The sequence below is a fragment of the Cydia pomonella genome, chromosome 19 (genome assembly GCF_033807575.1).
Source record: "Cydia pomonella isolate Wapato2018A chromosome 19, ilCydPomo1, whole genome shotgun sequence".
Taxonomy (NCBI): Eukaryota; Metazoa; Arthropoda; class Insecta; order Lepidoptera; family Tortricidae; genus Cydia; species Cydia pomonella.
In genome coordinates, this window is record NC_084721.1 from 12,492,766 (window position 1) to 12,506,044 (window position 13,279).

General features: G+C 39.3%; 1 protein-coding gene across 1 annotated transcript; it reads left to right on the forward strand.

The window, feature by feature from the left end:
- The first annotated feature begins 301 nt into the window (after window positions 1-301).
- On the forward strand, window positions 302-11,468 carry LOC133528222 (translation initiation factor IF-2, mitochondrial). Its single transcript, XM_061865501.1, has 16 exons — window positions 302-620; window positions 701-839; window positions 983-1,103; window positions 1,965-2,128; window positions 2,652-2,832; window positions 3,216-3,392; window positions 3,725-3,774; window positions 4,189-4,403; window positions 4,845-4,923; window positions 5,108-5,233; window positions 5,940-6,092; window positions 6,505-6,577; window positions 7,320-7,441; window positions 8,318-8,501; window positions 9,062-9,202; window positions 11,272-11,468. Exons 1-16 carry the CDS (start codon window positions 598-600, stop codon window positions 11,442-11,444), a joined length of 2,121 nt encoding a protein of 706 aa, XP_061721485.1. The 5' UTR covers window positions 302-597; the 3' UTR covers window positions 11,445-11,468.
- Window positions 11,469-13,279: the final 1,811 nt, after the last annotated feature.

Here is a 13,279-nt window from a genome sequence, read left to right on the forward strand (position 1 = left end):
GCATTCAAGGTTATGAAATTGAACCAAATATAATTATATTATGTACAACGGAAGATTATAAATAATTAAAAGAATGTATTTCCGAATATACTAGATGTAAGATTTCCGTCCTTTACTTTTCCATGAATTTAATCAGCCAATGTAGTAACTAAACGCAAAAAATAAAAATGATTACAAACAAATAATACACAAAATGAAAAATATTGATTATTTAAAAATCAATTAATTTGAAATATTCTTTCTGAAATATATATCCTATTTTATATATTTGTTTGATTATTTTAATTATGGCCTGAAACAAAACGCATGTTATCTTATCTGCGTTTGATGTCGGTTGTCAGATTGATATTGCCAAAAGTTGAGGTTATGTTTTGCAGTTCTAATTCCTGCATTCGCTCGCACAATTTATTGGCTAAATCGCTCGATTCACTCACGATTATGCTAAAAACTAGTGTATATATGGCCACCAAGCACGTCGGTTGCTAAGAAAGTTTTTATATGGTTATTTGAATTTTATAATCTTGACTTTATTTACATGTAATACCATTGTGTAATTACTATTTAGTTCTAATTTAGTATTTTATAAAACTATACGACATGTACAGGAACCTTATATTACGGTAAGCACAAAAATTGGTTTTATTCAGAAAGAATAATCCGTCTTAGATTATGTTGTATAACAACTTTATCTCTTTTTCAGTTTACCCATTAGATCATTCAAGAAAGAAACACTGCCACTATTAACAAGTCTAAAAAAAAGCCCGGATATTATCATTCAGGCTCGTCAACTGGCAATAACATGTATCTATTGCAAGAAACGAAGATCCGTAGAAGAAAAGGTGTGTAAAACAGCTGCCAGACCCCTGGATCCAGTAATAACAATAGTAGCAAACTATCTGTCAAGTAGTTGTATTTTTGTGTTGAAACATTTAGTTTTATATTTTGTGTGCTCTAATGATGCGAAGAATTTTGTTTATTTTAGGCTGCAGAAACTCAAGGGAGGCCAGCTATCAGATACTCCCCAAAAGCGGGCTCAGAAGTGGTGGGCATATGGAGGAACATGACAGTGAGAGATGTGGCTGAGGTGCTCAAGAAGGATGTTGGTATGTACTGCTTATTCTTTGTTTCTCATAGAGAAAACAATGATGTTCTGGACAGTTGGGAGATGTAAGTAAGCCAGTAAATATTCTTTATTGCACCACAAAGAAACAATTTTAAAAACAGATTTACAATGTAAATAAAGGTAGCAACAGGTGGTCTTATCACTGTGGGCTATTTCTTCTAGACAACCAGACACAGATGTGGTTGTGAGGCAACAGAGGGTGTCTTTCAACACTGATGAAATCTAAAGGGTTTATCAGATGCTTCCATTGTTTCTATCCTAGGACTTATGTAGAGGCAGTACCAGGAGAAATAATGGAAGATTCATTATTTTAATAAATCAAAATTGATAAGTGTCCTGTGAAAAGGAACCATATTGTGAATGAAGTGAGCTCTACTGCTGTAAAAAAAAAAGAATTTAATGTTCTTAGGAAATTATTGTTATTAGGGTTCCGTACCCAAAGGTCAAACGGGACCCTATTACTGAGACTTCGCTATCCGTCCGTCTGTCCGTCTGTCACCAGGCTGTATCTCATGAACCGTGATAGCTAGACAGTTGACATTTTCACAGATGATGTATTTCTGTTGCCGCTATAACAACAAATACTAAAAACAGAATAAAATAAATATTTAAGGGGGGCTCCCATACAACAAACATAATTTTTTTGCCGTTTTTATAAATAATGGTACGTAGTGGCACCCTTCGTGCGCGAGTCCGACTCGCACTTGCCTGGTTTTTCTAATATATTTTTTTTTAGTAGTGAATTACAATATACTATGCAATGCAACATACTTGTAATTTTTCATCATCTAGATTTGATTTTTTTTGTAATCATCCATCATAATTTTTGGCTGTCTTTCAGACCATGTCTTCAAAGTGTTGGAGTTTGCGGATAAAACATCAGACATAAACTACAAAGCAGACACTGTGATACACAACCCGCAGGTTGTTCGCGACATAGTCAAAATATCAGGATTTAGGTTTAAACTGGTGCCTAGGCCTGATGAAGAGGCAGAGGTTGAGGAGGCAAGTGGTGTCTTATTATTTATTTTTTATTTAAGCCTTTATTTTTCCTTAAATATTTTTACATATTAAAAGTTTTCTAACAGTATCGTTTTCCATTTTTCTATATTAAGGACCCCTGTCGGGTATAGGCCTACTCCATATCTTTCCACCTTTCTCGGTCTTTGGCCTTGATTAGCCAGTTTTCTCCAGCTGTGGTTATAATATCTTTGGACCATCTTGTTGTGAGTTTTCCCCACTTCCTTTTGCCATGAGGTCCTGGCCACTTTGTGACTTTGTTGGTCCATCTGTCAATCTTCCTATGTGGCCGGCCCATCTGCATTTCTGTTTAAGCACAAACTCGAGTGCATCTATGATGTTTGTTTTGGATCGGATGTACTTGCTGTTAACTTTGTCCTTTAGTTTTATACTGAGAATGCTCCTCTCCATTGCTCTTTGGCATGCTCTTATCTTTAATTTGTTCTTGTTTGTGTGTCTTATTAATAGAATCAAATTTGAAACTTGATTAAATTATTTATAATCCTAGAACAAGGATGCAGTCCCAGCCCCGCCTGCGCCGCCCGAAGCGCTGCGACCCCGGCCGCCCGTCGTTTGCGTAATGGGGCACGTGGACCACGGGAAAACTACACTACTAGACGCTTTAAGAGATACCTCTGTCGTGGACCAGGAGTTCGGAGGCATTACGCAGCATATTGGAGCATTTGAAGGTTGGACTTTACTTATAATTTAAGATTCGTCAGGCAAAATAGGCGCCAGTCGTCGAGTTGCGGAAACCTGCCCGTGCTACGATACAATATAAGTATAAGGTTAAGATTATCTATTCTACACTGGTGTTGTGGACAATACTACTTTACTGAAAGTGTTGAGAGACAACTCTGTTTCGGACCAGTGAACTTTAAGTATTAAGTTTTAAGGTTGGAGTTTGCTGTTCGCTCTTATTAGTTAAGTACCTAGAATCTTTAATGACCTTCTTGGGGACATCAACTCTGTGGCACACTAGAGGTTTGTTGTCATCACTTAACAATATTGACATCCATAAGCTTTCGAAGTGAATTATTTCTATGAACTTAATTTATTCCCCTTTCCACAGTTAAACTAGCGTCCGGCGAAACAGTGACATTCCTCGACACGCCCGGGCACGCGGCGTTCACAGCCATGCGGTCCCGCGGCGCGTTCGCCACCGACATAGTGGTTCTTGTGGTCGCTGCCGACGATGGCGTCATGGAGCAGACCGTAGAGTCTGTAAGGATGGCCAGAGAAGCTAACGGTCAGTGAAAATGTTGATTTTTTTATAACAACTATTGCTGTCACAGGATAGCCGTCTCAGAATGTACGTCTGCTCATAGTACACCTGATATACCAAATATCATTTTATTGCCATTTGCTCTTCGGAGAATGAAACCAAGGGCTAGTGTGGGGAACTATAGCCAAAAGTTTCAGTTAACACAGTCAACAAATCAAACACGTTCTAAATTATGTGTCTCGACTGTGTCTAAACTATCTGTTTATTAATTTTCGTTTATACATTTTCAAAATAGACGCTCAACTTTAATTTTATGACTTTAATTTTGACTGTAAAATCTTTGTGTTTGTTTCCAGTACCCATACTGGTGGCGATCAACAAAATCGACAAGCCAGGTGTGAACATTGTAGGTATGCCTCAAGTTCACCTTTTTTGTTGAGCAGCTCACAGATGATTACTATTTTAAAATATATTTTTTTCTCTAAAAACTACCATTGAAATGAAATTTCATAAATCGGTCATTACTTAGCTGCATAAACTATCATCAACTGTGACCTGTGAGTGGTTTCATGCTTAATTCACTACAACGCTTTACCAATGTAAGGGCAACCAGGGTTACGAATCTACGAAAGCTATGTATAGCATAAAAGAAAGTAATTGGTAGCTCAGTTGGAAGAGCGGTTGGCCAGTGTCCTAAGACCGGAGTTAGAATATCGCTCAAGACAGTGATATTTTTCCATTTTACTTTACATTTTAAAAATCGAAAAAAAGTTTAGGGGTTATCAGTTTTGGAATCACTTCGGCAAAAACACCATTCCAGGAAAACACGATGCGCTCCCTAGCGCAGCACGGCGTTGTCTGCGAAGCCCTCGGTGGCGACATCCAAGCCATCCCAGTCTCAGCGCTAAAGAAGACCAATCTGGATACTTTAGTGGAAGCGTTGACGCTGCAAGCTCAGCTTATGGAGTTGAAGGCGGACCCGAGCGGATACGTTGAGGGTGTGGTTATTGAGGCGCAACTTGATCCGAGGACAGGGTGTGTATCTATGATCTAAGTTTTATCTCTTAGTAAGACTAACCTTGATACTTTAGTGGAAGCACTAACGTTGCAAGCTCAGCTTATGGAGTTGAAGGCCTAAGTGGATACGTTGAGGGAGTTGTGATTGAATTGCAATTTGATTCTAGAACAGGATGTGTATATGCTGTAAGTTTGGCGTGAAAATGAAAACTCCTATTGTTGTTGTTACCATGGGTTTGCGAGTCCCGTGTCAAGAGTTCACCAAATATTAAAATGTCCACTGCTCTGTCAATGTTTTTATACTATCCTCTAAAGATGTCGATTATCAATTAAAAGCCGGATTTCACTGGTATAAAAATTATCTGGATCAAAATTCGACATCTCCATGCTATTTAGAACTAACTTTTACTGTTATATTTTACTCTAATTTGTCTTACATTTAATTTATTATGATTTTAGAAAACAAGCTACAGTTTTGGTGCAAAGAGGAACTCTACGTCGCGGCAGTATCATTGTAGCTGGTAGTGGCTGGGCCAAGGTAAGCCATTTGTGCAAAAACTAGATTGCTATTCATACCGTACAAAGTTCTACTTTATTTTGTTTTTACATCGTCTTTTAAGACTTTTTCGAGTTTTTAAAATTGTTTACAATTCACAATTGTTTTGATTGACAGTTTGTTGTTCGCAGAGATGTCAGGCCAAATTTTTGTAATATGTTTGTAGGTGCGCGTGTTAAACTCTGCTGAGGGCCGTGTTGTGTTGGAAGCGCCGCCGGCCACGCCCGTGTCGGTGCTGGGCTGGCGAGAGCTACCCTCGGCTGGCGACCAGGTGCTCGAAGTCAGCTCTGAGGTAAGTACATACAAACTTCTATTCTTCACACTATTAATGCTATGTTAGGAGAACGAAACTCCTTTGAGGATCTAGACAGTCCTCTGACAACGTGATAGCGTGAGCTACCATCAGTCGAAAAACATATGCTCAAAGTTAGCTCCAAAACAACCCTTTAACCTTCGCACTGATTCTATTGGTTGAAGTTTGGGTGTAATGCTATAACTCACGTGTCGGTGCTGGGCTGCTGGGAGCTTCCCTCAGTTGGCGACCAGGTGCTCGAAGTCAGCTCGGAGGTACTAACTAATAATATTCCCACTGACGCAATGTTATATTAAATATGTCAGACTTAATTGAGGACCGAACGATGCTCCATCAAGTGTCCTGATATCCTCTGACAACACTGTCTGTGCTGGGTTAGCGAGAGCTGCCCTCAGCCGAAAACCAATTGCTCGAAGTTAACTCCAAAATCCTTTTATCCTTCATAATGTAGCTAGTGGTTTGGGTGCAATTCTTGTTAATGTGTTATGTTACTCCACCGGGCCGAACATTTATAGCCGAAAGTTGCCGAGAAGTTGACTTACACTGATGCCATCGATTCCAGTGTCGGCGCTGGACTAGTTGCTATTAGGTAACTTATGTAAATTTCCATATCAAATTGTATCTTCAGTAGTTTTCACAAGGTAGAGTACCTTCATAAACTTTAATGAAATCAAAATTTGTCTAGAAACGAGCCGCCGAGGTGATGAAATGGCGACACAACCAGCGCATGAAGGAGAAGCAAGCGTCCGACCTCGAAGTGATCGCCGCTAAGGAGGCCACTCATCGCCAGCAGTACCGCCAGCAACTGGAGAGGAAACGGGCTATGGGCAGGATGCGGGTAAGGGATATTTTGAAAAGACAATTATCGACAATCAAAAACACTGAGCGAGAGAAGTAGCGACATGGTGTTTTTCAATTGTGATGTTAATCGTGGGGCGTATTTTAATTTTAATATGTCATTTTTATATTCGCCAGAGGAAAACCGAGGAAAAGTTGGATGGATTGTGTGATAAATTACATGTAATGAACGCGAGTGAATAATGAGATTGCGAGCGAGAGAGAGGTATAGAAGAAGACATGCTCCGCCGACCCCAAATTAATGGGATAAGGGCAAGCGAATGATGATGATTTATATTTTTATAAAAAGTATATAATATAATGTTTTATGAATTAATTAAGTAAATCGATATTTGTTAAACTGGAAGCTAAGCAAACTAAAGTAATTGCTAAATATTAACAACTTCACACAGTTACGACCCGAGGGGCCGCGGCAGAAGATGATTCAGTACGACGACCATCCGACGCTCAGCGTTATCGTTAAAGGTAAGATTACGCAACAATACTTACTAAGTTCATCTGCTTTCCAATGTCAAATGATCAGAACAAACAGCACGTAAGTTCTTTTATACAATTATTTTATCTATTATATAGAGTAAGGAGATTGAAAAGCTTGATTATATCACAATTGTATACAATACAATACTTTTTCACGAGTCATCTAAAATAATACCTTTTTACCTAAATAATTCATGAATTTTTAGTAGGTAAAGGTAGGTAGGTACCTAAATAATTAGTAGGTATCTCAGTGGACAAAAATGTAGTACAAAAGACATAAATGCACGAAGTCCATCGTTTAGTCTTTTCTATGGGAGCACGGTGGCACGTGATTGGTAATTTTTTTATAGTTGACCACAGCGTATCGAAATGAACATTATAGTTGAGTTGGGAGTTGGGAGCCCATACTAGAAAAGTAAGCAATTATAGTTTGGTATACGAATCTTAATTCAACGATTACAGTCGACGAGTAGAAAAAATACTATTACAGTACATATGGGGCTAGTTTATAGCACTAGTGCGAGAAGTAGCATATTACGTTACTGTGTCGAACATTTAAAGGGCCATATGTACTGTAAAACGTTGTACGATACATGTGCGAATAGGTAATTCGCAACTCGTGTCGATTTAAAACACTCCCTTCGGTCGTGTTTTAATTTATCGCCACTCGTTTCGAATTTTCTATTTTTCGCACTTGTATCGTAATGTACTATTATAATTCATGTGACAGGCGACGTGGACGGCTCCGTGGAGGCGATCCTGGATATCCTGGAGACATACGACGAGCACGGCACCGTGCGACTCGACCTTGTCCACTTTGGAGTTGGGCCTGTTACTCCGAACGATTTGGAGGTATGTTACCGACTACGGTCACATTAGGCTGGCTAGGTCTAAAGCTGATCAAGGGACGCTCTTAAATTACACTGATGATGGTAATATAATATGTATAAGATAGTTGCCATCGTCGGGGGTAGAGGTGTCCTTAGACTTCCTGGAAACATATGTTATCGAGCCTGTGAAGAATACACATAAAATACACATAAAATGTATTGCGGGTAAGACCGTGATAGGGCAAGAACTCTCGTATTTGTATACGTTCGTTACTCAGACACAGTCAGAAAGGAAGAGCTTCACACTTTAAATACCGACCTTTTAAAAGCGAAGCGTCAGACCGTCTTCCCCATATTGACCTTACACCATACGATTTGGGACGTCAGGGTCTTGTACTGGTATTTACATTTTACTAGTATATGGTATAATGACAGGTAACATCGACACAACTCGATACTCGACAGAGATGGGGTCGAGTAGGCGATTTTAGACAGCCTGGAGAGTTATGGAGCATCACACTACGCACACGGAAAAAAATCTTATTTCGTAGTTAACTACGAAACTCGGTTCCGAAAACAGCAAATAACTTCTTCTTTGATAATTAATTATGAAACAGTGAAAAATAATTCCGCTTACGTAGCCAATTACGAAATCGTAATTATGAAAACGAACTAAACGAACGAACTATTAGTCGGAGTAAATTTAAAACAGGGGTTATTGCGCTACAATTTTAGTTTGGTTTCATGATTTTTCGGCAGTTGTTATAACAACTTGGTAATCCGTTACTACGTACGTACATTCTTTCTGTAGCATACGTTACATACATTATGTACTTACGTACATTAGTGATCTACGACTTGCTATAACACAAGTGTTTAACATCTATGTTGTTTTCAGATAGCAGAAGCTTTCAACGCCGTCATATACGCGTTCAACGTGGACTGCCCCACGCCGCTGGTAGTCGAGGCCAAGAACAAGAACATCGGTCTGAAGAAACACAACATCATTTACAAACTCGTGGACGATGTGAAAGATGAAATTAGCGCGAGGATTCCGAAGAGGCAGGAAGAAGAGATTATTGGTAAAAATATTTATTTGGTTGGTATTGGTCTCTTCAATGACCATAAGGGTGTCAGAAATTACACAAAAGAGAACCTTATTTTTTAAATAAAGTTGAAAATCACGGTGGGAGATATATTTTTTCGCTATTTCCGCCTTCAGGTACGTCCAGATCTGACGAATGCGCCGCTAGTATGCCATTTGCGAATCACTTGCACATTTGCATGGTGCATTCGCGGCACGTTCGCCAGGACGCACGCACCTGCATTCCACGCACATGGATGACATCACATAAATAAATAAAAAAACACTTAATTCTCTAACAAAATTTTAACAGCGATGTCTAACGAGTTATGATTTAAACTATGCTCCGCCCTTATTCCGTTGCGAAGGGGGTTAAAAAAGAAGCAATTCGTTATAAAGCTTAGGCTGGGATATATTGTCATATCATATCATATCATTTATTCCATTGAATCATGTTCATTTGTACATTTTGGTCTTAAATATAGTCAAGTTGGTACATGATACCCTGCAATACAAGCATAATATCGGCAGTACAACCAATAGAACTTCATTCTCCAGGTGAAGCCAACGTCCTTCAGCAGTTCATGGTGACGGAGGGCAAGCGCAAAGTGCCTGTGGCTGGTTGCCGCTGCGTGAAGGGATCCCTCCAACGCAACGCTCTGTACAGACTCATACGAGGCGGAGAAGTCGTATATGAAGGTAAAGTCTAAAATACCCTTTGTGAGGCCAATCTCCAGCAGTACAGGTAAAGGGCAAGTACGATGCAGTACGCGCTGCATCGGCTCGTACGGGGTGAAGAGGTCGTCTACGAAGGTAAAATACCCTTAAATTTAGCTTTTTTATATATAAAATCGTGGGTTATCCTTCAAGCATTTAGAAAACTCGAGTAATATTTTTTTTAAGAAATCTTATTTTAATATTTCTCTTACTTTGTTGACATAAATAAAGAAACTATATTTTTCTAATTCTTAAATAAATAATTCTGAGCGAATGCAGGCGCAGGCAACTGTTTGCAACAATCTAAATTATGTATCAAAGAGAATTTGAATAGATGTGATGATGAATGTCTTAAATTTGTTAAATATCAAAAAGTGGCGCCATCTAATAGATCAAATCGTTTCAAGCGATGGCGCCACAACCTTTAGCCGATGCCCGGTATTTGGTACCTATTTGATATTTAACAAATTTAAGACATCAGTGAAAGAATAAGATCAAAGTCAAATGGCGTTCTAAAAGTTTTAATTATGTGTGATGAAAGATGGCAGTAAATTTACTGTGGCTACAAAATTTTTTTTGACAATCCACTTCTATTTCAAGTTCTCTTTGGTATTATCTATTTTTTTATTAGGAGGCAAGCGAGCAGACGAGTCGACTACTTACCCCCTTATTCATAAACGTCTACTAAAGTTGACAAGCCGCTAATAATCGTTTGTCCCTTTCCATCATACTATTGCGTCGGAAAGGGACAAACGATTATTAGCGGCTTGTGAACTTTATAAGGGGGTTACTCTTTAACAATTAGATCGCTTGTTGTCTGCCTCTATCTTTAATCAATTGTTATTCCTGAAGCTGTATCTTTTAAATAGAATTATTCCGTGACAGTACAGTATTGTATTTAGACGCCAGGCCAAGGCGTGTATACATAAATGAAGAAATTCAAAGAATTGCGCGTTTCTGGTAGGCTTCCGAAGCTCAGTTGATTAAGAGCGATGCACGGGTTGCAGTGGTCACGGGTTCAAGTCCTGCCGGAAGCTTAATTATTTTTAATTTTTCCTTTAATATATTTTTTTAGTTTTATGGCTTTTGTTTTCTTAAATATATGGATGTACACCCATTTGTCCCCCCTGCTATTGTGTGTAGTTACTACCGAAAGTGTCCATCCGAACTGAATGAAGGGAGACAAACCCCTACTTTTCTAGGTTATCTCCAAACGAGTTGTTATATAAATTTGAACCATATAGATATATGAAGATAAAATTGCTTTTTAAACGAGGTTGTTTTTAGGGTTCCGTAGCCAAATGCAAAAAACGGAACCCTTATGGATTCGTCATGTCTGTCTGTCTGTCTGTCCGTCCGTCTGTCGCAGCCACTTTTTTCCGAAACTAAGAACTATACTGTTGAAGCTTGGTAAGTAGATGTATTCTGTGAACCGCATTAAGATTTACACACAAAAATAGAAAAAAAATCTATAAATTTTGGGGGTTCCCCATACTTAGAACTGAAACTCAAATCATCAAACCCATACATGTCGGGTATCTATGGATAGATCCTCAAAAATGATATTGAGGTTTCCAATATCATTTTTTTTCTAAACTGAATATTATGCGCGAGAGACACTTCCAAAGTGGTAAAGTGTATGTGCCCCCCCCCCCCCCTGTAACTTCTAAAATAAGAGAATGATAAAACTAAAAAAAATATATGATGTACATTACCATGCAAACTTCCACCGAAAATTGGTTTGAACGAGATCTAATTAGTAGTTTTTTTTATACGTCATAAATGGTACGGAACCCTTCATGGGCCCTTAACTCAGAACGTAATCATTTCGGTAGTCGCAGAAAAGAGAGAATGGCTCTGTTTTACCAGATTAGAATCTAAACTCGACAAACTATCTAGATAAGAGCTAACTCTTCTATAAATGCTCGCGTGAATTAGGTATTTAGTATAGGTCGTTAGTATGTGCTGTGTGCGCGCAGTATGTAAACATATGTTGTTGGTTTCTCAATGAGGCTTTAAGCTTTGGACTAAAACAATTATTTTTTCCCCAGGTAAATTAGCTTCCATGAAACACCTGAAAGACGAAGTGAACACTATAAAGCGTGACATGGAGTGCGGTTTGCGGTTGGACTCGGTCGACGTGTCCGTAAACCCAGGAGACACGTTAGTCTGTTATAAGCTTGTTGACGCTAGCGACCGAACCGGTTGGGACCCCGGTTTTTAAGACTTAGTAAATGTGTACATTAGATATTTTGTTTTAATTGTCTCTTACTTCCAACACGTAGATCCATCTACAGTAATTTACCATTTTATAAAATATGTTCACAAACTGTGATTTGGAGTGCAATTGGACGCGGCCGACGTGTTCGTGAGCCCAGGAGACACAAGCTTGTTGACGCTAGCGACCGAACCGGTTGGGACCCCGGTTTTTAAGACTTAGTAAATGTATACATTAGATATTTTGTTTTAATTGTCTCTTACTTCCAACACGTAGATCCATCTACAGTAATTTACCATTTTATGAAATATGTTCACAAACTGTGATTTGGAGTGCAATTGGACTCGGCCGACGTGTTCGTGAGCCCAGGAGACACGTTAGTCTGTTATAAGCTTGTTGACGCTAGCGACCGAACCGGTTGGGACCCCGGTTTTCAAGACTTAGTAAATGTGTACATTAGATATTTTGTTTTAATTGTCTCTTACTTCCAACACGTAGATCCATCTACAGTAATTTACCATTTTATAAAATATGTCCACGTGATTTGGAGTGCAATTGGACTCGGCCGACGTGTTCGTGAGCCCAGGAGACACGTTAGTCTGTTATAAGCTTGTTGACGCTAGCGACCGAACCGGTTGGGACCCCGGTTTTCAAGACTTAGTAAATGTGTACATTAGATATTTTGTTTTAATTGTCTCATACTTCCAACACGTAGATCCATCTACAGTAATTTACCATTTTATAAAATATGTCCACGTGATTTGGAGTACAATTGGACTCGGCCGACGTGTTCGTGAGCCCAGGAGACACGTTAGTCTGTTATAAGCTTGTTGACGCTAGCGACCGAACCGGTTGGGACCCCGGTTTTTAAGACTTAGTAAACGTGTACATTAGATATTTTGTTTTAATTGTCTCTTACTTCCAACACGTAGATCCATCTACAGTAATTTACCATTTTATGAAATATGTCCACAAACTGTGATTTGGAGTGCAATTGGACGCGGCCGACGTGTTCGTGAGCCCAGGAGACACGTTAGTCTGTTATAAGCTTGTTGACGCTAGCGACAGGTCTGGTTGGGACCCCGGTTTTTAAGAATTAGGTAATGTGCTTAGAATAAATTTAAAAGTGGAAAAATTACTGTCTTGTGTTGTTTTAAGCTTAATAGCATCGTTCGAAGACGTTTCTGCTTGTTAAAAATTAATTTAATATGGGTAGCACATCGTTACTGGTGAATTTCCAATATGACTTGAACTCCGGTAGCCGTCTAAGAAGTGTAACGTTCTTACGGTAGATTTCGTTAGGTTCCCTTAGACCCATATGGTGGAAAATTTGCTGCCTATGGATGAGGTCTTGGTGGCTCAGATGGGAGAGTGCTGGTGTCGATCCAGAGGCCATGAGTTCAAGTCTCACCCAAGACAGTAATTTTTCCACTTAAATTTATTCTGAGCTAAATAGCATCGTTCGCAGACGTTTTTGCTTGTTAAAAATTAATTTAGTAAATCTGTATGTGCAACTGCCGATACATAGAGTGTATACCTACAGCAATATACTTATTGAAAAATTAAGTCGACGTGATCAAGTGTGACATGGAGTGCGGTTTACGGTTGAACTCGACTGGAGTGTCCGTGAGCCCATGGGACACGTTAAGGTCACTTGCGCCATCCAGGGTTAGCCACTAACTCGGGGTTAACCGGTTAAACCCGGAGTTACCAGTACAATTCAACCCTGTGTTAACGGTTGTCTCCGAGTTAGTGACTAACCCTTGATGGTCCAAGTGGCCCTTAGCGCCACTTGCACCATTCCACTAACCTGGGGTTAACCGGTTAAACCGTTTACCCAG